General features: G+C 42.9%; 1 protein-coding gene across 1 annotated transcript in view; it reads right to left on the reverse strand.

Annotated features, from left to right (window-relative positions):
• LOC124595487 overlaps positions 1-24,966 on the reverse strand; it is a 95,757-nt gene extending 70,791 nt beyond the window's left edge. Inside the window, exon 1 of the mRNA XM_047134248.1 lies at positions 24,836-24,966. Within this exon, the coding sequence (XP_046990204.1) occupies positions 24,836-24,896 (61 nt within the window). The 5' untranslated portion in view covers positions 24,897-24,966. The remainder of the gene's footprint in view (positions 1-24,835) is intronic.
• Positions 24,967-26,008: the final 1,042 nt, after the last annotated feature.

Raw genomic sequence — 26,008 nt, forward strand, 5'->3', positions numbered from 1 at the left:
AAAGGGAGAGGAGGAGACATATAGAGAGAGGTGGAGAAGGAGATGGTCAGATAGGGAGGGTAGGCAGGGGAAGAGCAGGAGGCAGGTGGAAGATGGAGAGGAGTAGTGTGCAGGTAAAATGAGGAAGAGAGAGGAGAAAGAGATGGAATGAGAGAGGAGAGAGGAAGATATGTTAGGAGAGAGAGGGAGGAGGAAAAGCACAGAGAGTGGGGGGAGACTAGGGTACGCAAATAGACAGGGAAGAGGAGGAGATGGACAAAGAGATATGGGAAGAACAAGGAAAGTCATGGACAGAGAGAGAGGAATGTGCAATAGGCAATGTGTCCAAGAAATGTTGTGACAAATTTTAAGGGGTTGTGGGGGATGTCTTGAGCAACAACTCGAGGACAGGAACTCGATTCCGGAAACGTTATCCAACGACGCTACAGAGCATCGAAGTTGTAGGCGCCGGCACTTGCCACTAGGCCAACCCTTCGACAGCAAACGTAACTTTGTATGCTGACGGATCTTAGGCAGAACGTCTCGAAATGTTGACTGTAATTCAGTGATTGGGACTGACTGCCACAATCGCCAGTGGAGAAGACGGAGTTAGCTGCTGCGCAGAAAGGCATTGTCTGCTATGAATACGATACTCTGTTGTCTCAGTACATGACGGTCTCTGACATGGGTTTCCATCTGCAGGGTATCTTTTTCTTGCAATCTTCCAAAATCTCCAATGTTTTTCAGTGTACAGTAGAAAAACTAACTGCAGATGGAAACCCGTGTCCAAAACAGCCATCCACCAAGGCAACAGATCATCGCATTCGTAGAAGACAAGGCCCTTTGTACACAGCATCTAGCCCCTTATTCCCCATGGGCGATCGTGGCAATCGGTCGCGATAAATTAATTACCCCCTACGGTCCGTCAGCGTGTAAAGACACATTTGCTGTATGTGCCGCACGGGTGCGCGAGTGAAGCAGAGGGGAAAAGGCTAGTACATACCGGGTTGTCCCTCTTAAAGCGTCGCCAGGAGCTATTTTCTCTGCTGTTTACTATTTCGTTTTTCGAATGTGCAGCTGAAGTCAGCCCAAACAAATATTGCTCATCACGTCTTTCATGCGACGCCCTGTGTCAACGGTAAGTGCCGGTTGGTTTCCCCTTACATGCGAAATGATTTTTAAAGTGGAAACGACGAAGCGGCCCTGCTGCAGAGCGGTAGCAGTCAGCGCGCTCCAGAGCGGTGGTGGAGTATTAATTATTCTTCGTGTTTTACTGTCCGTGTTAATACATACCGATAAAACGAATATCTCGCTATACTGAAATGGGACAGCTCTATCGAACGCATACAATAAACTCCACTTTAAAAATCATCATGTTTGTAATGGGAAACGAACTGACGCTTTCCGTCTGCACTGGGCGTCACATGAAAGACTTGATGAAGTGTATTTGTCTGCGCCGACATTAGCTACATATCGCAAGAACGAATCTGCAGATATCTGCCGAAATGTCGGACACTCTTGGACACTGCAAATGTGCTGCTCCAGATACGATCAGATTTCACTTATGTCTTACTTGTGCTACGGCCCACCGATGATTGATTATTATCCCGTATTACTCGCGGTGTATAGCTACAAGCTTCACAATTTATTAGACATGCTTCTTTTAACAGCTTCAATTGTCTTGGCCCGCTTAAAATCAATGAGTTTTCCCACTATGTTTCACCTCTGTACGGACAGTTACAAAAGCGAACATGAACCACATCATCTAGCATACTGCAGACTTTTCTCATTTTCTTATGACTGACGTAGAGAATGAGTGCTTTGTGTACTCGTATCGTAAAAAAAGTCGGGTTCGGGCGATAGGATTTTCTGTTACTTTGATAAATATTTGTGTTCAGTTTGTCCAACTTGATGGACCAATGATCCTGTGAGACTCTAAAATATACAGGAGTTCTCAGTTTTAACCTTAGGGTGCAAGTGATGACTTTAACGTGTAGCACTTTCACCATTCGAAACTAATAGATTTAACAATGGGTTTATTTGCAACTTATCTGCATTTAAGATATATAAATTGTATGTATACTAATTCTCAATTTGAGAACATTTGTTTCATTCACAAGATTGCTGGAATTACAAATGGGAGGGAGCGCATTGCGACTTACCTTAATTGAGACACGTACAGCGCGTGGCGCGGCGAGTGGGATCGCGCAAACTGGGACGCGACGCGATGGTGACGCGACTGGCGGCTGCGCGTGGTCGCTTGACTTTGTTGTGGTTGTGGCACATTTTCTCGCGCCGCGCCGCGAGCCACTGCGGGAGGGGTGAAGCGGGGAGCGAGGAATCTGTCCATCCATATCCCCTCTTCACCACACTGTGCAGAGGCAGTGGCGGTTCAGTAGTTTTGGTACAGTACACAAATTACGTAGTGAATGGTGGGATTACCGGTGGTGATGCTAGCATTGATAGGGAAAGAAACACAAAGTAATGTGTATGAGAGGAACTGCGAACCAACGACTTCACTTCGTTTTTTTGTTTGTTTGTTATGCTCATAATTAGAACCGTACATCATTCAGTGCTAGTCCATTGTGTATTTTACGAGTGTTGTCCAGAAAGTAAAATCTGATCGGTCGCGAAATGGAAACCACAGTGAAAACCAGAAACGTTTCATTTGCAACAGTTAGGTACACCTTCCGTCTACTTCTCTACATAGTCGCCGCTCCAACTTCGAGTTTTGTCGTAGTGTTGTATCAACTTTCCAATATCCTCGTCATAGAAATCAGCCGCCTGTACTTTCGGCCAGTTATCTGCACTGGTCTGTCTGTCTGTCTGTGCAAAAATTTTGCCTTCATAGCCAGCGGTTCTTGTGAACAGAGATGAGACTCAGGGGGGAGCCAATTACGGACTATATTGCGGTGATCAAACACTACTCATCGGAAACGCTACAGGAGCGTCTTCATTACCCCTGCAGTGTGCGGCCGACAATTAGCATGAAGAAGGAATTGCTCGACAGTTGTGTTATGTGGGCTGCATGACAGGCGAAATCTCTAACCAGGCCCTCATACTCGGCGGGAGAAGCTGTTCCCTACGCATCTTTAAGTGCTCACTTTTCACTCACAACTGAAAAGAGCGACGCGACACGATCGACGGGGCATACTAGAGACACTACCCAACACATCTGTGCAAAGCTTTACCGGATTTTCCCAGTGGTTTCCATTTCGCGATCGATTGGAACTTACTTTCTGGACAACCCTCGTATATCCTTAGAAACATAAGTCACGTTTTATAAGTAATAAAAATTAGCTGATGTAGTAACTTCTGTGCTTTCACCTAACCAAAGCAGTTATTTTTTATCCAAGCACAGTTTACATACATAAAGGATTTATATAATTATCGTTGTTATATTGCACTGAATCGAACGTTCTTCATCATAATGAGAGACAAGAGTCTTCTTTTATTACTGATAATTGTTTATCAATAACAAAAATCTGTTTTAGATAAGCTAGACGAAGTATTGAAGCGAAGTTTGATGTGTATTTGTTTTGCAGCTTTTTTAATTTGCTTTTCTTTGAGGAAACGGTGTTTTCTAGCGCTTCATGATAAATCTGTATTTTTAAAAAAATTTTACAACGACATCTCTTTTCTTCATGTTACAAACCAACAAATTTCGAAAAAAACCTGAATAAACATTGACAATTTCAATTTTGGTATAAATAATGTTTATTTCTAAATAAGAGACAGGAGGATAACTACGTACAACAAAAATGTTCCATATGTTACGCAGCCCTTTATATATCCTCACTCAGTTTCTAGATACACTCCTGGAAATGGAAAAAAGAACACATTGACACCGGTGTGTCAGACCTACCATACTTGCTCCGGACACTGCGAGAGGGCTGTACAACCAATGATCACATGCACGGCACAGCGGACACACCAGGAACCGCGGTGTTGGTCGTCGAATGGCGCTAGCTGCGCAGCATTTGTGCACCGCCGCCGTCAGTGTCAGCCAGTTTGCCGTGGCATACGGAGCTCCATCGCAGTCTATAACACTGGTAGCATGCCGCGACAGCGTGGACGTGAACCGTATGTGCAGTTGACGGACTTTGAGCGAGGGCGTATAGTGGGCATGCAGGAGGCCGGGTGGACGTACCGCCGAATTGCTCAACACGTGGGGCGTGAGGTCTCCACAGTACATCGATGTTGTCGCCAGTGGTCGGCGGAAGGTGCACGTGCCTGTCGACCTGGGACCGGACCGCAGCGACCCACGGATGCACGCCAAGACCGTAGGATCCTACGCAGTGCCGTAGGGGACCGCACCGCCACTTCCCAGCAAATTAGGGACACTGTTGCTCCTGGGGTATCAGCGAGGACCATTCGCAACCGTCTCCATGAAGCTGGGCTACGGTCCCGCACACCGTTAGGCCGTCTTCCGCTCACGCCCCAACATCGTGCAGCCCGCCTCCAGTGGTGTCGCGACAGGCGTGAATGGAGGGACGAATGGAGACGTGTCGTCTTCAGCGATGAGAGTCGCTTCTGCCTTGGTGCCAATGATGGTCGTATGCGTGTTTGGCGCCGTGCAGGTGTGCGCCACAATCAGGACTGCATACGACCGAGGCACACAGGGCCAACACCCGGCATCATGGTGTGGGGAGCGATCTCCTACACTGGCCGTACACCACTGGTGATCGTCGAGGGGACACTGAATAGTGCACGGTACATCCAAACCGTCTTCGAGCCCATCGTTCTACCATTCCTAGACCGGCAAGGGAACTTGCTGTTCCAACAGGACAATGCACGTCCGCATGTATCCTGTGCCACCCAACGTGCTCTAGAAGGTGTAAGTCAACTACCCTGGCCAGCAAGATCTCCGGATCTGTCCCCCATTGAGCATGTTTGGGACTGGATGAAGCGTCGTCTCACGCGGTCTGCACGTCCAGCACGAACGCTGGTCCAACTGAGGCGCCAGGTGGAAATGGCATGGCAAGCCGTTCCACAGGACTACATCCAGCATCTCTACAATCGTCTCCATGGGAGAATAGCAGCCTGCATTGCTGCGAAAGGTGGATATACACTGTACTAGTGCCGACATTGTGCATGCTCTGTTGGCTGTGTCTATGTGCCTGTGGTTCTGTCAGTGTGATCATGTGATGTATCTGACCCCAGGAATGTGTCAATAAAGTTTCCCCTTCCTGGGACAATGAATTCACGGTGTTCTTATTTCAATTTCCAGGAGTGTAATTCACCACCTCCAGTTTCTGGGGGAGTCTAGTAAGGCACTGATCGCGTACTCAAACACCCAATAGATATGCAACATACGTAAGGTGCGGGTAATGCGCTTACGATCTTATCTGACCCAGCTACAGTCTATGCTTATTTCTGGTTGTCTACGGCAGCCTACGGTAGTTTTGTATCTCTACCTACTATTGAAGTTTATTGTCATTGAGTAGTGTTTCGTTTTTCGCCATTTAAGCTCTCGATCTTTTTGTATTAATACATTATATTCAAAAGTTATTACACCTGTATGGCTTTTCTGTTTTGTTTCGTTATTTTCTTTTGTCAAGAACAATGTGCACTGTCGGCAGTCACTTTTAGTTTATCTAGATAGTTATAAAATACGTCTGAATGGATTTTCATCAAAGATAGTGAACAATACTCCCGACTAACAAGCTTTGAAACACAAAAAGCTCCATTAAAATCGATCCATTAGCTTCACCACTACGACACTACGCACGACACACACACACACACACACACACACACACAAATGCGCGCACAGATGGACATTTCTGTCAAACTTATATAACATTCCTCCATTTTACTTCGGGAATCAAAAATAAAATTGATAGATGCTTGCAAATTTTATAATTCTTAAAATACAGAAAATTAATGTCAGTGTTCATCACATACCTCAAAAGTGCTACCAGTTTTCCTTCACTTACAATCGGGACTTATGCATTACATCCGTTTGAGTCTATGCCGTGTTGTATGAGCGCATGTACTTCATGAAACTGCTTTCTAGTCATTCTGAAGTAATATGTAATATCAGTATCACTCGTCGTCATCGTAGTTTCAAATTGTCCACAGCTTTTCCTTTCAAACAAAATCTATTTACTTGGTGATTTGAATTTTTTATTCGTTAATGAATCAAGCAGCAGTTCCTTCGTCTTCATCATTTGTATCCGAATTTGTTTCAGAACTCGAATGTAACAATAGTGACCCTTTCATTCGCGAATCACACACTGTCAGTTTGGCAACCGTAGGTGAGTGACCAGTACCTGACATGTGTACGTCACTCGTCTTACGCGTCTCAATATGCGGATGTGCGGATGACACGACGAGACGCGTGGGACGTGCACGTCGTGCTGTTAGTGTCACTTCTACGTGTCTCAGTTTGCGATTAGATGGTATCCCGTAAAAGAGCAGCGTTTCAGAAGAGCTGACATCTATCCGAAATCAGTTGTACTGGTTAAACAGTGAAAGCATCGTAGATGTGACTTTCATAAAATTAGTGCCTAGCCACTAGTCAAACAATCATATTATAATTGTTATAACTAGAAAAGTACAGGATAATGTTTATTGGTTTCGTTGTCGAGAGAATACTGGTGACATTCGCACCAGCTGCTGACAGTTGCTTCTTTTACGTATTTAAAATGGATAGACGTAAGATTAGAAGTTACAGTTATGAGGTGATAACTTATGCCAAGTAACTTGTTATTTTTTTAGTTTTTTGAGTAACATTCTGGTTAGTAATTTCATTTAGAATTCATTGTGAGATTAGATTCAAAATATAGGTACCAGGCTAAGATGTTTAAGTAAAACGTAGGAGAAGCGGTACTAAATTAAACGTAACTCAGATTTTTGTTGCATTTCTTTTCGACAGTGAAAGAATAGATTATACTCGTGATTTGTACTGTTGAGAAATGTAAAATTTTGTTTGCTGGTTAAGACTTAGTTTGATCTACGAACAGATTTTTATATTTATTGAAGAAATGATATCACTGAAGGATAGATTGTTTAAGCTTTGTTAGATAGATTAAACTGTCTATTATTGCAATAAACTTTTACAGGCACGCTGTGTGCCATTTTTAGTCAACATATCATGAATCCATGCTAATGGAAGCTTTATGGAAGCAGCTATACTTCTATTATTTACGTTCATTACAGGAATTTGAAAGTAAACCTGCTCTGAATGATCGTGTTGCTGACAATAAAATCAGTCACCATCGGATTTCGAATATTTCTTTTACGAAATGTAGGATCCAAGAGAAAGCCCAAACATAGTAACAAACTCTAAACAGCAATTATCGCTTACAGCAGCCATTTGTCAAATGTTTTGCTTAAATTTTGACGTAAATTTTATTTCGAAAACAAATGAGGTAATAGTAATATGTCATAGCGGTAAAGAGCTACGCTATTACAATTCAAAAAACATCAGATACATTTCTTGCCTATGGATAATTTAATCAAACGACACTAGAGCTATGCTTTCATTCTGTGTGGCAGTCCATTTTCACTCACTCATTCTCCCCACCCATTATCTCTTTGTTTCTCTCTAACTGTCAATGTCTCCTGTCTCACAGCCACAGTGTCCTTCGTTCTGTTCTGCTACTTCTATTTCCTCTCACTCTCACAGTTTCCCTCTTGCTCTCTCTTGCTGCTACTATCTCATTCATTCTTTTCATTCTTTCTTACTGCTACTGTGGCTTCTCACTGTCACCATCCCTCTCTTCCTTCTTATTGTCATAGACCCTGTCCCTCATTATTACTGGTTGTTACCCAATTCCACTTTCTCTTTCGCTTTAATCCTCTCCCACTCGGACTGTCTCCTTTCTTTTCCTAACACTCTTTTGCATCCGGCAACTACGTCACTCACACAGTGTCCCTCTCTCTCTCTCTCACACAATGCGTTTGTCTCATTCGCTCTGTTCGCAGCTCGTGGTCGTGCGGTAGCTTTCTCGCTTCCGGCGCCCGGGTTCCCGGGTTCGATTCCCGGCGGGGTCAGGGATTTTCTCTGCCTCGTGATGACTGGGTGTTGTGTGCTGTCCTTAGGTTACTTAGGTTTAAGTAGTTCTAAGTTCTAGGGGACTGATGACCATAGATGTTAAGTCCCATAGTGCTCAGAGGCATTTGAACATTTGAATCATTCGCTCTTCCTTCAGCACAGCCACTATCTACTATCTTCCAGTACTTACTACCTTTCCGCCTCTTTCCCACTGCCTATGTCTCCTTCTCTCTCAGCATAAAAAAGTGCGAAAATATTCACATACCAAAATTTTTGGATAAAATTTTAAAAGAACTGAGGAAGGCGGAATGAGGCAGGTGATACCACACTTTCTGGTCAGAGTCTCTTAAACAGGAAAATATTTACCTTTCTTGTGCTCCAAGAGGAGCATTTTTCCGCTGATTCCCTTCTTTTTCCTGCCACATCAGGGCATGTCACTCACATGAAAAGAAATTTATTTTATGTGCACAAATATTTTGCATGTGCTTCAACATGGAGTTCCAAGAACCCTTCTGATAATAACAGAGGCACTTTACAGCTTATTTCTCCATGCCATATCACTTTATAAACTGCGTTTTAGTCTCACACCGCATTTTACGTGTACAAGTAAAGTAACTTTGAACATATCTATCTTGGAAATGGCTAAATCTAGCAAGAATATTTTCAAGGTTGTTCGAGATCTGGATCTTGGGTATGTACCGTAAAAGTTCCAGCTTTCTTCTGTGCATAACCGTCTTGGAATCCGCGACTAGTGTTTTATCCGCTGCTGATGGCGACAAAATGGGGAAACACGACTTTTTGGAGTTTCCTAAGTAACCGCCCACGAATTTACGCAAATGCATCATTCGTTCAATCAATAGTATACGCGTCCGTTAAATTAAATCATATGATTGACACTGGTATACCCGTCGTCAATCAACTTATTTAATTTTACGTGCATATTTTATTTTCACGGCTGGGGTAACTTTGAACCCCCTGTATCAGGGGAAGGGATAAACATATAAAGAAAATTTTTAAGGTTGTTGGAGAGTGTGATCTTAAGAATGTATTGTAAAAGTTACAGCCATTTTCTGAGCGTAGCCATCTTGGAATCCTCGACGGGGTTTTGGTCCGCTGGTGACAATGAAGATATAGTGAAAAACCCCTTTTTTGTATTCCGAGGAACCACCCATGAACTAATGGTGCCTTCTTAAGTCCCATCACGCCCAGAGACGACCACATGAAACGCAAAAGGAACCTACCTCTGCAGGAGGGAGGGTGTGATAATACTTTAACCATGGACTATAGGATATTAGGCCTAACACTAAGACGATCATTCCGTTGGGTATACAAATGGCTCCTATCCTATAGAAACAGAGGTATGAGCACCGAAGAATCTCTTTTTAATGCACGACGTTTTCGAACATATTGGTAAGCATGCCATCGTATGGATACCGATGTCTATTGGGCATAGCGAAATCGTGGTCTGATTGAAGTACATATATGAAAAAAAGTTTTGCATCGCCTCGGTTCAGAAAGTTCCGGAACCTGTACAGAAAATTGGAATAGAAATCAACATAAACACCATTTCCACACTTTTTATTCCTCATGAAAACCACACATTGAATGATGTACCACCACACAGCGAGACCTTGAGAGGTGGTGATCGAAATTGCTGTACGCACCGGTACCTCTAATACCCAGTTGCACGTCCTATTGCAATGATGCATGCCTGTATTCGTCGTGACATACTACTCACAAGTTCATCAAGGCACTGTTGGTCCAGATTGTCCCAATCCTCAACAGCGATTCGGCGTAGATCCCTCAGAGTGGTTGGTGGGTCACATAGTCCATAAAATGCCACTTTCAATCCATCCCAGGCATGTTCGATAGGGTTCATGTCTGGAGAACATGCTGGCCCTCTAGTCGAGCAATGTCGTTATCCTGAAGGAAGCCATTCACAAGATGTGCACGATGGAGGCCCGAATTGTCGTCCACGAAGACGAATATCTCGCCAATATGCTGCCGATATGGTTGCACTATCGGTCGGAGGATGGTATTCACGTATCGTACAGCCGTTACGGGGCCTCCCATGACCACCAGCGGCGTACGTCGGCCCCACATAATGCCACCCCAAAACAGTAGGGAACCTCCACCTAGCTGCACTCGCTGGACAGTGTGTCTAAGGCGTTCAGCCTAACCGGGTTTCCTCCAAACACATCTCCGGCGATTGTCTGGTTGAAGGTATATACGACACCCATCGGTGAAGAGAACGTGATTCCAATTCTGAGCGATCCATTCGGCCTGTTGTTGGGCCCATCTATACCACGCTGCATGGTGTGGTTGCAAAGATGGATCTCGCCATGGACGTCGGGAGCGAAGTTGCGCATCATTCAGCCTATTGCGCACAGTTTTAGTCGTAACACGACGGCTTGTGGCTGCACGTAAAGCATTATTCAACATGGTGGCGCTGCTGTTAGGGTTCCCCCCGAGCCATAATTCGTAGGTAGCGGTCATCCACTACAGTAGTAGCCCTTGAGCGGCCTGAACGAGGCATCTCACTGACAGTTCCTGTCTCCCTGTATCTCCTCCACGTCCGAACAACATCACTTTGCTTCATGCCGAGACGCCTGGACACTTCACTTGTCGAGAGCCCTTCCTGGCACAAAGTAACAATGCGGACGCGATCGAACGGCGGTATTGACCGATAGGCATGCTTTAACTACAGACAACACGAGCCGTGTACCTCCTTTCTGGCGGAATGACTGGAACTGATCGGCCGTCGCACCCCCTCCGTCTAATAGGCGCTGCTCATGCATGGTTGTTTACATCTTTGGGCGGGTTTAGTGACATCTCTGAACAGTCAAAGGGACTGTATCTGTGATACAATATCCACAGTCAACGACTTTCTTCAGGAGTTCCGGGAACTGTATTGAATCAAAACTGTTTTTGATGTGTGTATAACGTCGTTTGCTCTTTTTTGCATTAAGACGAAAACTGTAATACTACTCTTACGTTCTTGTTTTTACATATGTATTAACTAATAACTGCAAACGTGCGTACTTTTTCGTTTTGCGGTTGTAAACTTCTAGGAGAATGGAGGCACGCTTAATTTTGATAGGTAAGCATCAAAAACTCACGTGACGTGGAAGGCAATGTATGTGTCCAGTAGTACTCTCTTGGAATCAGGAGTAGTTGACCACTAGGTAATGTCCTTGACATTTGCTAAGCAGTAACTGCCACTTGCTAAGGAATAACTGTCAATTGCTATGGAACAACGAGCAATTGCTGCGGAACACCCGATCAATTATAGTAAAAGAAAATGTAGACGTGTTGTTGTTGTTGTTGTCTTCAGTCCTGAGACTGGTTTGATGCAGCTCTCAATGCTACTCTATCCTGTGCAAGCTTCTTCATCTCCCAGTACCTACTGCAACCTACATCCTTCTGAATCTGCTTAGTGTATTCATCTCTTGGTCTCCCTCTACGATTTTTACCCTCCACGCTGCCCTCCAGTACTAAATTTGTGATCCCTTGATGCCTCAGAACATGTCCTACCAACCGGTCCCTTCTTCTTGTCAAGTTGTGCCACAAACTCCTCTTCTCCCCAATTCTATTCAAAACCTCCTCATTAGTTATGTGATCTAACCATCTAATCTTCAGCATTATTCTGTAGCACCACATTTCAAAAGCTTCTATTCTCTTCTTGTCCAAACTATTTATCGTCCATGTTTCACTTCCATACATGGCTACACTCCATACAAATACTTTCAGAAACGACTTCCTGACACTTAAATCTATACTCGATGTTAACAAATTTCTCTTCTTCAGAAACGCTTTCCTTGCCATTGCCAGTCTACATTTTATATCCTCTCTACTTCGCCCATCATCAGTTATTTTGCTCCCCAAATAGCAAAACTCCTTTACCACTTTAAGTGTCTCATTTCCTAATCTAATTCCCTCAGCATCACCCGACTTAATTCGACTACATTCCATTATCCTCGTTTTGCTTTTGTTGATGTTCATTTTATATCCTCCTTTCAAGACACTGTCCATTCCGTTCTTCCAAGTCCTTTGCTGTCTCTGACAGAATTACAATGTCATCAGCGAACCTCAACGTTTTTATTTCTACTCCATGGATTTTAATACCTACTCCGAACTTTTCTTTTGTATCCTTTACTGCTTGCTCAATATACAGATTGAATAACATCTGGGATAAGCTATAACCCTGTCTCACTCCCTTCCCAACCGCTGCTTCCCTTTCATGCTCCTCGACTCTTATAACTGCCATCTGGTTTCTGTACGAATTGTAAATAGCCCTTCGCTCCCTGTATTTTACCCCCGCCATCTTTAGAATTTGAAAGAGAGTATTCTAGTCAACATTGTCGAAAGCTTTCTCTAAGTCTACAAATGCTAGAAACGTAGGTTTGCCTTTCCTTAATCTATTTTCTAAGATAAGTCGTAGGGTCAGCATTGCCTCACGTGTTCCAACATTTCTGCGGAATCCAAACTGCTCTTCCCGAGGTCGGCTTCTACCAGTTTTTCCATTCGTCTGTAAAGAATTCGAGTTAGTATTTTGCAGCTGTGACTTATTAAACTGATAGTTCGGTAATTTTCACAACTGTCAACACATGCTTTCTTTGGGATTGGAATTATTATATTCTTCTTGATGTTAACCGCAGCAAAGCCTCTGCACGAAAATGATTATTCTTTTACCGTCGCAAAACTAGACTCTAAATTATCATTGCTATTTTATGACTGGTTCAGTACTTTCATTAATGTTGTTATAATCAGTATCTATTTTCCGTAAATGTATACATGGAAATGGGTGTATGCTGCTGAAAATCAATAAATAATAATAAATTACAATTTTGTATATCTGAATATTCCCTTTACAGATATTCCTATTCGATGTTCCCCTTCGGAGTAACTGACTCCAATTAAATAATGTAGAACATCGCTAATACTTTCCCTCAAGGGTGGAGGATACGTATGGGGGGGGGGGGGGGGGCCGCCCGCATTGTCACCCGCGCCGCCCCCGCCAGTCAGCCCGCACGCTATTCGTTCGTTTCTTTCGCCAGTCGACTGAATCGAGTTATCGAGTAGTTGTACTTTCCTATGTAGCATGCGCGTCCGCGTCATCGTATTTTATACGTTTCTGTCTGGCACGTAGATAGCTAACACATACCTACGAGAAAAGTCGCAGCCATTCTAGTGACCTCGATACCTTATTCTGTCTGGCATTTGTTCGAGAAAAATTGCGAATGTTCTACTGTTTCCTTGTACAGAGAACCTTTGATACGTAGAGTCATAAATACGGACTATTAGCCAAATAGGAAGTTAGTTTATATTAACAAACAGAAATATTAAGACTGAAGAATGAATAAGTAAAAAGTCCTAGTTGTAGCAAGTGCAAGTGTGAAGATTAGTCAAGAGTGAGAGTGATCAGTTGATTGTGAAGAGAAACACAATTGTTTTTTATATCATTAGATAGAATTGTCTTGTATATATGTATAATCGTTTAAATAAAACTTTCTTAACCTTTGCACTTGATTATTCTTTATTATGGTAAAAGTAAAGGCAGCACAAGATATCTTTAGCGCCCCCTCCTTGAGGTTTTTCTGTATTCGCCTCTGTCCCCTACTGGTCCAAAAGCATGGTCGGAGTGCAAAAAAAAAGTCCGATTATCAGAGGAACACTTTTATTGGCTCGCAACATCACAATACAGTATAGTAAAACTTTAATTTTCAACTGGGAATGCTGTCTAAAATATTGTTCCATATTAAAAGAGTAGCAAATCGAAAAGGAAACGTCGACACACTTAAAAAATCTTGAACGAATCTGTAATGTAATGTAGAGTCTGGACTATAAAATACGTCTGTATCGTACGGCAAAAGAATGCTGCTGTGAGTGAAAGTTTAACCGGTAGGCATATCTTATTACAGTACCAAAGTGAAACGCAACTAATTTTCAATTAAGTGTTTAAATCTTGAGTCATACAGTAAAAAAATGTTCTATTCTTAAGCAGGAAGAAAGAAATCTATAATCAGCGTTTGCTTAGCAACCAAAAACCTTGATTTTGCCTCGATGTTGCGTCATTACCTGTCCACAAAATGTCTTTCGGGATAAACGTAGAGTATATTTAGATGTATTGAAATACTATATCAGATGCAATTGTAGCATCTGTATGTGATACTCGTGCCATTGGTTTACTGTCTTCGTTGCCGTGATCATCTTTCTCGTTCTCATCGGTTCTTCAGTTTAAAGCGCAATGATATGATCGTCAGTTGATTCTTCTTCCACTGGGCAGTCGACGTCAGATTCCTGATGCACTCAATTACGTCACTGGGCTCAACGATCGATTGTAAGGTTTGCAAATGCCTCAAAATCGCTTGAGTGTCTACGTCTTCACTTTCATCGCTTGTTGCATGGTCTGTTTCATCTTGATTCTCACCAGTCCTTTCTTCTGATGTTTCATCTTTAATTTCATTCATTTTTGGCTACAGTTCGGGTCAAGATATTTCAAGGGTTTATGCCGGCATTTCTTCCCACACTTCGGCAATTGTATAAATCACATCTTTTATATTTATTGATTTCATCGCTTGAAACCAGCTTTTGCCTTCTTTAGTCCTCTCTAAAATTGATCAAATGTATTTTCGACAATATCACTACTTCAGCTACTCACTGACTCCTGATCCATTGGTTGGACTAGATCTATCACGTTGGCAGGAAGAAATAAAGCTTTTATTCCACATTTTAAAATTCAGGTTCACATGGATGAGACGTCGCATTTTCGAGTATAAATATGATAAGTGTATGGAGTTTCTTCTTTGCTTTTAGGTCTTCTGTAACGTCAGGGACTAATTGATCGTAAAACTACTCCTTAAAGAGGCCGAATTCCATCCATGTTGACTCCTGGTTACGATGATATACAGGTAGTGATGCGATATTAATATATTTAACGCCTGTTTTTCTTTTGCATTTCCGATCACAAACAAAGGCATCTTTTGACTACCATTAGCGATACTACAGAGAGCAATAGTAATTCTGTCTTTATCAAGTTTTGTACCTGTTACGAACTGAATACTTATGGGAACATCTTTTAGTTCAGGCCAGACTCATCGGCGTTATACGCCTGGTCAAGGGTCAAGTTAAGCTCTTTAACTAAGTTTTCAAATTTCAGAACTAATTCATTGGCAGCTCTTTAGACAGCAGAAAGCTTCTGGCCCGAAATAATTATATTTTGCATGCCATGGCGTTTTTCGCGCCAATGTAACCAGTCTTCGCTCACTGCAAACATTTCATATTTAAGTAATTTTTCGTACAAGAACAGTACCTTTCCTTTTATGATTTCCCCGAACAACGCTGGTCCTTTTCTCCTCTCCTGCTCAGATCACACTCACAAAGCTTTGTCTCGAATTTCACTTTTAGCTTTCTTCAGTCTTGCGTTTTTTTAGTCCTTTCATGTCACCGACTGTCATTGTATGACTTTCAAGTGTTTTCGTAGTTTTTCCCGTCTTCTACAGTTGTTATGCCAACCTCTGGCTCACACGCAATGTTTTGAAGAGACTCGCCTAACCTAACTTTTTAAGCATTTCCAAATTCTCATCTAAAGACATCGTCACATGATTACGTTTAATACATATCAAGTTTAGTTTCACACGCTTTAGCACGTGAAAAAAGCACTGTTACTAATTTACGAAACAAATGCATTCACAATAAAATTACTGAGCGATTAGAAACAAGTTATTTCCTACTAAAACTTATCGAGCTACCGCACCTATGAGTGGTCAGCTGGCTACTGAACCATGTAGTGGACGATGTGTCATCGAGAAGTCCTGACGAGCACCGGTAAGTATTTGAAAATGTATCGGGATATTAATTTTGTTTCAGGATATATACAAAAACCAGTGCTGTGGAATTATCATTCGGTATCATACAAGCAGAACTTAAACATAAAAGTAGTTTAGCGATGGCCTACGGTGGTGGCCGAGCGGTTCTAGGCGCTACAGTCTGGAACCGCGCGACCGCTACGGTCGCAGGTTCGAATCCTGCCTCGGGCATGGATGTGTGTGATGTCCTTAGGTTAGTTAGGTTTAATTAGTTCTAAGTTCTAGGGGACTGATGACCTCAGAAGTTACGTCCCATAGTGCTCAGAGCCATTTTTTAGTTTAGCGATGGATCGTGGTTCACCTCTGAGACCCCTCTGGAGCCCTCCTTGCACCTTCCGGTAGGGCAGCCTCTAATACTGTACATCTACATCTACATCTACATCTACATCTACATGGATACACTGAAAATCACATTTAAGTGCCTGGCACAGGGTTCATCGAACCACCTTCACGATTCTCTATTAATCCAATCTCGTATAGCGCGCAGAAAGAATAAACACCTATATCTTTCCGTTCGAGCTCTGATTTCCCTTATTTTATCGTGGTTATCGTTCCTCCCTATGTAGGTCGGTGTCAACCAAACATTTTCGCATTCGGAGAAGAAAGTTGGTGATTGGAATTTTGCTAGAAGATTCCGTTGCAACGAAAAATGCCTTTCTTTCAATGATGTCCAGCCCAAATCCTGTATCATTTCTGTGACACTTCTCCTATATTTCGCGATAATACAAAACGTGCTGCCCATCTTTGAACTTTTTCGATGTACCCCGTCAGTCCTATCTGGTAAGGATCTCACACCGCGCAGCAATATGCTAAAAGAGGATGCACAAGCGTAGTGTAGGCAGTCTCCTTAGTAGGTCTGTTACATTTTCTAAGTGTCGTGCCAATAAAACGCAGTCTTTGGTTAGCCTTCCCCATAACATTTTCTAAGTGTTCCTTCCAATTTAAGTTGTTCGTAATGGTAATACCTAGGTATTTAGTTGAATTTACGGCTTTTAGAGTAGACTGATTTATCGTGTAACCGAAGTTTAACGAGTTCCTTTTAGCACTCATTTGGATGACCTCACTCTTTTCGTTATTTAGATTCAACTGCCAATTTTCACAACATTCAGAGATCGTTTCTAAATCGTTTTGCAGTTTGATACACTGCTTGACAAGTGCTAAGGAAAAAATGACACTTAGTAGAATAACTGTCACCTGCTACGGAACAACCGACACTTGCTACGGAACAGTCGGCCAACGATGGTTAAAGAAAATGTAGAAGGCGGGACGAGTTAACTGCAGCAAAGCCTGTGCACGAACGTTCTGCGTACATTCGACAATTCATGCAGTACGGTATTTGACGAAGATTGTTGTGGAACCGATTAGTGCGACATTCCGTGTGGTACGGCAACAAGTCTGCAAGACGTCATTTGACTGCTTACGATCGTGGACGGGCAGTTGGACGACTCGAAGCCGGCCAAAGTGCCACTACTGTGGCCACAGTGATGGGTATGTCCAAAAGTGTCATCTCGCGATAAAAAAAAAAAAAAAAAAAACCGCAGCTGAAAATGGAAATGCAATGTGAAAGCATGTAGGTGGTCGTAGACGGTGTAAGTAGGCTGTTTAGGTTTTTGTGTTGGTAACGCCACGTAGCTCTCTGTATTAAGATCACTGACTTTGCTGTGTGCCGTCTGTGGCTGGTTGAACTCATTGTTGGACTATTCGCTTGTGTAGTGTTGGGCAGTTGGATGTGAACAGCGCGTAGCGTTGCGCAGTTGGAGGTGAGCCGCCAGCAGTGGTGGATGTGGAGAGAGAGAGATGCCAGTTTTGAGAGGTTACTATAAGCGAACGATCTGGACGTGTGTCCGCCAGAGAAAGGAAATATATATATATATATATATATATATATATATATATATATATATATATATATATATATAGGGCTATTACAAATGATTGAAGCGATTTCATAAATTCACTGTAGCTCCATTCATTGACATATGGTCACAACACACTACAGATACGTAGAAAAACTCAAAGGTTTTTTCGGCTAAAGGCGCACTTCAGGTTTCTGCCGCCAGAACGCTCGAGAGCACAGTGAGACAAAATGGCGATAGGAGCCGAGAAAGCGTATGTCGTGCTTGAAATGCACTCACATCAGTCAGTCATAACAGTGCAACGACACTTCAGGACGAAGTTCAACAAAGATCCACCAACTGCTAACTCCATTCGGCGATGGTATGCACAGATTAAAGCTTCTGGATGCCTCTGTAAGGGGAAATCAACGGTTCGGCCTGCAGTGAGCGAAGAAACGGTTGAACGCGTGCGGGCAAGTTTCACGCGTAGCCCGCGGAAGTCTACGAATAAAGCAAGCAGGGAGCTAAACGTACCACAGCAGACGGTTTGGAAAATCTTACGGAAAAGGCTAAAGCAGAAGCCTTACCGTTTACAATTGCTACAAGCCCTGACACCCGATGACAAAGTCAAATGCTTTGAATTTTCGGCACGGTTGCAACAGCCCATGGAAGAGGATGCGTTCAGTGCAAAACTTGTTTTCAGTGATGAAGCAACATTTTTTCTTAATGGTGAAGTGAACAGACACAGTGTGCGAATCTGGGCGGTAGAGAATCCTCACGCATTCGTGCAGCAAATTCGCAATTCACCAAAAGTTAACGAGTTTTGTGTTTAAAGTTTACGGCCCCTTTTTCTTCTGCGAAAAAAAAGGTTACAGGACACGTGTATCTGGACATGCTGGAAAATTGGCTCATGCCACAACTGGAGACCGACAGCGCCGACTTCATCTTTCAACAGGATGGTGCTCCACCGCACTTCCATCATGATGTTCGGCATTTCTTAAACAGGAGATTGGAAAACCGATGGATCGGTCGTGGTGGAGATCATGATCAGCAATTCATGTCATGGCCTCCACGCTCTCCCGACTTAACACCATGCGATTTCTTTCTGTGGGGTTATGTGAAAGATTCAGTGTTTAAACCTCCTCTACCAAGAAACGTGCCAGAACTGCGAGCTCGCATCAACGATGCTTTCGACCTCATTGATGGGGACATGCTGCGCCGAGTGTGGGAGGAACTTGATTATCGGCTTGATGTCTGCCGAATCACTAAAGGGGCATATATCGAACATTTGTGAATGCCTAAAAAAACTTTTTGAGTTTTTGTATGTGTGTGCTAAGGATTGTGAAAATATCTCAAGTAATAAAGTTATTGTAGAGTTGTGAAATCGCTTCAATCATTTGTAATAACTCATATATATATATATATATATATATATATATATATATATATATCTCACGACTTTTGAACATTATTAGGGTAAATTCATTGTTTCTCTACCAAAATCTTTCATTTGCTAACTATGCCTATCAGTAGTTAGTGCCTTCAGTAGTTAGAATATTTTATTTAGCTGGCAGTATTGGCGCTCGCTGGATTGCAGTAGTTCGAGTAACGAAGATTTTTATGAGGTAAGTGATTCACGAAAGGTATAGGTTATTGTTAGTCAGGGCCATTCTTTTGTAGGGATTATTGAAAGTCAGATTGCGTTGCGCTAAAGATATTGTGTGTCAGTTTAGTGATGATCAGAATAAGTAAATAGAGAAATATTTGAGTACGTTCAGTTTTACTCAGCTGTCTCTGTATCAAATAACGTAGAAGTTTACCAGCACAGTAATTTAATTTTTCAAAGGGGACGTTTCAACGGACCACCACACCACGAGAGGACCGACACGTAGTCCTAGTGGCGAAAGGGAACCGACGTTTCACTAGTAGGCAGATTGCTGCAGACGTTGAAACTAAAAAAGATATATGTGTCTCTGGCCGAACTATTTCGCAGCGATTAAATCCGGCTGGTCTGCATGCTCGGAAGCCTACTAAATTCATTCCACTTCAACCACATCATCGTTGAAAAAGAATCCTTTGGTGTAGGGAGCATGTTGGTTAGGACCAGCAACTGTGGTTCTGAGTGATGTCCCACAAATCCGCCGTCACCGTGGCAAGGGATTCTGGCCGACAGTTAGGATGGAGAGAGAGGGGAACACATTAAATATCAAAGAATGTTGACGAACGTCATCAGTATGACATAGGCGTTACGGTGTGGGCAGACATTATGTGCAATGGTCGATGCCACTGCATTCTTTGTGCGAGGTACTGTTACAGCACAGCGGTGTTGCAGGGAGGTTGTTACTCAGGATCATCTCCGTTTGTTTAGTGGTCGGCAGGTCCAGACTTTCTGTTTATTGACGACAATTCCCACCCACACAGGATCGCTGGGGTGTTACACACGCTAGGAAGTTAACGTATTGGAACCACTTCCTCTCCGAGCCGTGAAAGAACTGAAAACCACCTTGAGAGAGGAGTGGGACAGTAATCCGTCAAGGAGTCCTCAAAAGTTTGGTAGCCAGCATGAGTAACACGTGCAAAATAGGTATTGCTTCCCTAGTAGTGCATGTTCCTTACTGAGAGTACGATGTCGACCTTTGTGTCGGTAGTTCAATCTATGTCAAACGTTATCTTTATTTTCATCTACTATCCTGCTTTCCCTCGTGATGAAATCTGTACCATTTCAAGTTATAAATACACCATCATACATGTACATCATACATGTACTGTGTTTGATGTTTTCTAAAGTTGCTTGTGATTATTTCTGTCCAACAATATCCCTGTTCCCTAGCAATTATCAAGCAGTGTACGTCGTCTCTGACCCGGCATTTCAGAGTCTCGGAAGAGATAGCAAGTGACGCAAAATTTCTCGAAACTGCCTGTAGTTAGAGCAAGACAGCTGAGAGGAAAAGAACGTGTGCCGCTTCTCCGAATGGCTCATGTTTTGCTTAGATAACCTTGGAGTTAATCTACAGCGAGCTAGTAATGCACAACACCCACTGTATCGGTTTCCAGGTCGGCTGTGTCAATGGGAGCGGCGCCCCTAAAACGTCTGGTCAAATGCGGCAGTCAAGAAGTTGCATGAGGATTAAATGCAAATGAATAGAGGTCTGAAATATACTAACTGCTTCTCCATCTCTCTCTTTTTCTCTCTCAATTTTTCTATCACTCTATGTCAGGTGGTTATGATCGTCTCTGTTGACGGCAAAGAAAGTGGTAGCTGTAAGCTATTCCACGTCTCTCTCACCACTAGTTCATGGAGACAGTTGAAAAGACGCTATTAGTTTGAAACCTTATGTATTTGGCCATTATGATTAACAAAACGACACAAACAGATATGAACCAGGCAACGTGTTAGTTGTTAGTTGTTCATATACTAAGTGATCTACAGTATCTTTGTATGCCCATAGGCCGCTGACATTTCCATGAGGTTAGCTCGTGGGAACATGTAAGATGGCCGCTGTACATTGTATGCCATGCTCCCCCTGGTAGCGCAGATGTTGTTGTTGGATGCAGTATAAATAAAGTAATGAGTGTTGGGACATTATAGCCATCGGACTATCAACGAAGATAAAATCCCGCCCAAACGGTGGCAATGTTGCTAAAAGACTTCTTATAGAAATAACAGATACATGTGCTCCATCTGGAATAGGCGTATGAACTATTACACAAATATTAATAAGTTTCTAATACGTGTTTCATGTCGTGAAGATTAACCATCATCCGCGCCATGAGTGTTTCAGGAAACGCGAGCAAGCACGAACTTGATACTTGCGTGAGTAATTTCAATGTAATACACAGCGTACTTTAAACACGAATATTTCGCGGGTGGCTGAATATTCGCTTCTCATCATGTCCTGGACATTAAACTCATCCGCGATGCGACACATACGCGCGCCCTCGGCAACAGGAACTGAGTTTAAACAATTATTGTGAACTCTCCACACCAGGACGAAAAATGCCTGTTATAGACAAAACCCCATCTGTGAATAATTTTTATACCTGTATACCAAGTACAATGACGCTCACATGTACGGATGTTGTTTCTAGTCTCAATAGAAGCACAATTTTACCTCAGTTTCACGTGATTATCTGCCCCCCTCCCGAGTAGATATTAATTAGTTGCTGTAACGCATGCTGTTGATAAAATTGTAGTGCCTTGCTGTTTGCAGTATATCAGGTACATGGACATTATAGGTACCGGTCATCAGCGTAGTGAATGAATGCTGGGCACTTATATAGGCCGTTCCAGAAGCGTTGCGACAAACTTCGAGGGACTGTAGAGGGTATTTTGAGGAACAAAACGAGGATAGCTACCCATGTTCGGATACGCCACCTAACGACGCTACAGAGCATCGAAATCTTGCATGCCGAAAAACTTGAGATTTTTTAGGGTTCCAAGAGAAAAATAAATTGCAGGTAGAAACCCGTGTCCGAAACCGTCATCCGCCGAGGTAGCAGAGCATTGCATTCGTAGGAGACAATGCCTTTCTGTACAGCAGCTAGCTGCATCTTCTCTACTGGCGATCGTGCAATCAGTCACGATAACAAAATAACAAACAATATTGCAAGATGTTCCTCCTACAGCCTGTCAGCTACAAAGTCGCGTTTGCTGCCGAAGGGATCGTCTCTACAGCGTCGCGAGATGACGTTTCCGGACACGAGTTCCTATCCTCAATTTGTTCCTCAAGACACCCTCTACAACCCTTCGAAGTCTGTTGCAACATTTCTGGGATACCCTGTATACTTGCTGGGCCACTTACAAGTATCTTGTAAGTAGTGGCTCTAATAATACTCGATCTATCCTCTAGCGGCGTGTAAAAGAAGCAGGCACACTCTTGATGAAGTGGATCAAGGCTTCTTGTAGCAAATGTTTCGTGAGGGTCTCAGCAGGGCTGGTTTAAGGGCGAAGCGCCACAACGGCCGCTTGGGCGATGCGTTGAGAGGTGTTCCACAGACACCCAAGTGCCAAATTTGCTAGCAGGGTGCATTATAATTAGTTGCGAAAACTAACGCTGCTGGAAGTATATGATAATACTTGTCCAAGTAAACTAGGACAACATTACATACGCATTCGCAGTTACCTCGCAAACGGCTTATTTGTGGATCCAAGTTTACTGGCACGTTTTTTCCTCTGTCACTGAATACTTTCAGATTGTCAGTTATCATTGTAACTTGTGATCCATCATCATCACCATCATCATGATCATCATGATTTCCTTTCAGCGAGCCGGGTAAGAACTTTGTGAACAACATGCCTCCAATGATTTCTATCCCAAGTTACTCTTCTCCCCTTGACGTCATTAATCTGACCTGGTCACCCCTTCCTAGGCCGCTCAGTCGATCTTTTTCCTAGTACCCCCACTCCATATACTGACGTGAACAACCCAGTACACATATAATAAAAATATTTCTTTAAACTCTGTTAATGATCTCGAAAAAGTACCTTAAATGTAAATGAATTCTTTGTTCTTCTAATATTTAGCACTGGAATAATATTTAGAATTTTGTTTCTGCTACAGTGGAAAGTTTTTACCGAGGAAGCGATGAAACACAAGTAATGTCTGAGGGAGGCGGGGTTAAGTGTGGGGAAGGAAGGGCGAGAGAGTGACACCAAATGATATGTTGCTGGGGGGGGGTTTCTCGAACCGCCCCTGGGTCTCAGTGGAGTAGCGTAAATTCGACATTCCAAAAGAACTCATTGATGCTCACTCAGATTCAGATCTGGATAATGAGATGATCTTACTATAATCGTGCCCCAGTTTCTATGTAAGGTACCTCGTCGCCTATTGCCACCAGTTGTGAGCTTCCGATCAACATGAGTGAATTATTTCAATCTTAAGTGGCTGCACTTCTATGACTCTTTAACGCAAGGACACCGTCACGATACATTCACGGTTGCTACTTTTTTTGTCTGCGAAAACACAATCTTGAAGATAAACTACTTTGGTAATTTGAACGGCTGTTCTTTCACACGAATTCACGGATGTCCTGATGAGTACGTCATTTGTTCACATTCATACGTGCCTGACAGTTTATTGAACAATGTACGTGCTTTGTGTTACATCATTTATATAAGAACGGACTGCTGATATGTTCCTGTCAGAGCATTACAGTACAATGAGAAATACAACAAAATGCTGAAATAAGCCTGGAAAAGCAAAGATCGTTAAAGTTATCAGAGTTATTATTGTTATAATTTACTATTGTGTTCTGTTTATCTTTCTCCATATCTCGTCAGGTTTTATGCCAAATACGAGTAGTTGTCTGTTGCTGGTACATCCCTAAATCAATGCAACAATTCAAAAGGTACGTATTCAGGGTGATTACTTGATGATGTTACAAACTTTCAGGGACGATGGAGGAGGGTACATTTATCGATCCGGGGTAAGGGACCACCCTGATCCGAAGACGACCAAGTCGAAAGACACGAGCAAAAATCGTTGTCATACCTCTGATGGGAGAATACATGTTCTGGTACTGTCGTTACTAAGACTGTATAGTAGGCAGCTTTCAGAGGTGGCAGTATGGACCAAGACAAGAAAAACATGTCTAGTAAATATGGGTTCTAGAAAGCATACTTTAAGAGCTATGACCACCTGTTCATTTTCTCTATTGTGGAACACATCTCTTCCACTAAACACGTGCAAATAGCTCTTAAGTTATGTATTTTAGAATCCATTTTACTGGACGTTACTTCCTTATTTTGTTTCATATTACCCCCTACAGAAAACAGAAACAAAAGGACTCGCAGTAAAGGAGACGTGTTTGACATTACGTAGATGAACTTGGGCTCGTGTATCTTAAGGTATGCATTTTGGAGATGATGTTTACTAGACGTTTGTTTCTTATTTTAGTCCAGAACACCACCTCTGAAAGTTGACTGCCCAACAACATTAGCAACAACAGTAAGGTACACGTATTCCACCGTCAGAGGTAGCAAAACGGTTTTCGCTTACAGCTTTTGATCCTGTTGTTTCCGGATCAGCGTCCCTTACTACATATTGATACACTTACCCTTCCCATCAACCCTGAAAGTTTGCAACATTATCACGGAATCACCCAATATACTGGACACAACTGAACCTAGAAACTTCTGTGGCAGACTGTACCTGTGACGAAAAGCAGAGCGACGACTAGAGGCGCCCAGGGTATTAGCGAGCTGCGGCCCATGGCGGTCGTGTTGCGACTGACACATCGCGGCAGATCTGCACAGAGGCGCCGTCTGATCCCTCCCTACAAGGCTATCTGCAGACTGACCTCGACCACACCGCAAGTCGGCAACATCAGTGACCGTCACGGTGCAAGGGGCTTCACATGTAAGGGGGCAAACGCCGGCCGTCCACTGTAATGTAGGTATCACACAAGCAGATCTGTCAAGGTATACGTACATGGAGGTGGGAGTCACACCTCAACGAGTCTTAATACCGTACCTGGTCATTGTACACTGTTCTCATGTTCTGTCTGGATGGTACTTAGAGACCTGCACAAGTAATCAATTATCTATCCGCAGTTTTTGGTTCAAATGGCTCTGAGCACTATGCGACTCAACTTCTGAGGTCATCAGTCGCCTAGAACTTAGAACTAATTAAACCTAACTAACCTAAGGACATCACACACATCCATGCCCGAGGCAGGATTCGAACCTGCGACCGTAGCGGTCACGCGGGTCAAGACTGAAGCGCCTTTAACCGCCGCAGTTTTTCAAACAGTTCTTACGGGACAAACAAAAAATATTTTACTGTTAATGTAGACACACATTAATTAATACGGATTGAATTGGAAACATCCCAAATGTGTACCAACAGCGTTTTGTCATTTTTTCAGTGTGTTACCAGTAGAATTTTATAGCGTCTCACCTTTGTTTATACAGTATGGAACCGCGCGACCGCTACGGTAGCAGGTTCGAATCCTGCCTCGGGCATGGATGTGTGTGATGTCCTTATGTTAGTTAGGTTTAAGTAGTTATACGTTCTAGAGGACTGATGACCTCCGAAGTTAAGTCCCATAGTGCTCAGAGCCATTTGAACCATTTTTTTCAAAGCTCTGTTTATCGTTTGTTACATTATTATCTTGTTTACTCGTTTCAGTATACTGTGGATGTAAAATTTGTTTAATTTCGGTTCAAATGGTTCAAATGGCTCTGAGCACTATACGACTTAACTTCTGAAGTCATCAGTTGCCTAGAACTTAGAACTAATTAAACCTAACTAACCTAAGGATATCACACACATCCATGCCCGAGGCAGGATTCGAACCTGCGACCGTAGCGGTCGCGCGGTTCC

The sequence above is a fragment of the Schistocerca americana genome, chromosome 2 (assembly GCF_021461395.2).
Source record: "Schistocerca americana isolate TAMUIC-IGC-003095 chromosome 2, iqSchAmer2.1, whole genome shotgun sequence".
NCBI classification, from domain to species: Eukaryota; Metazoa; Arthropoda; class Insecta; order Orthoptera; family Acrididae; genus Schistocerca; species Schistocerca americana.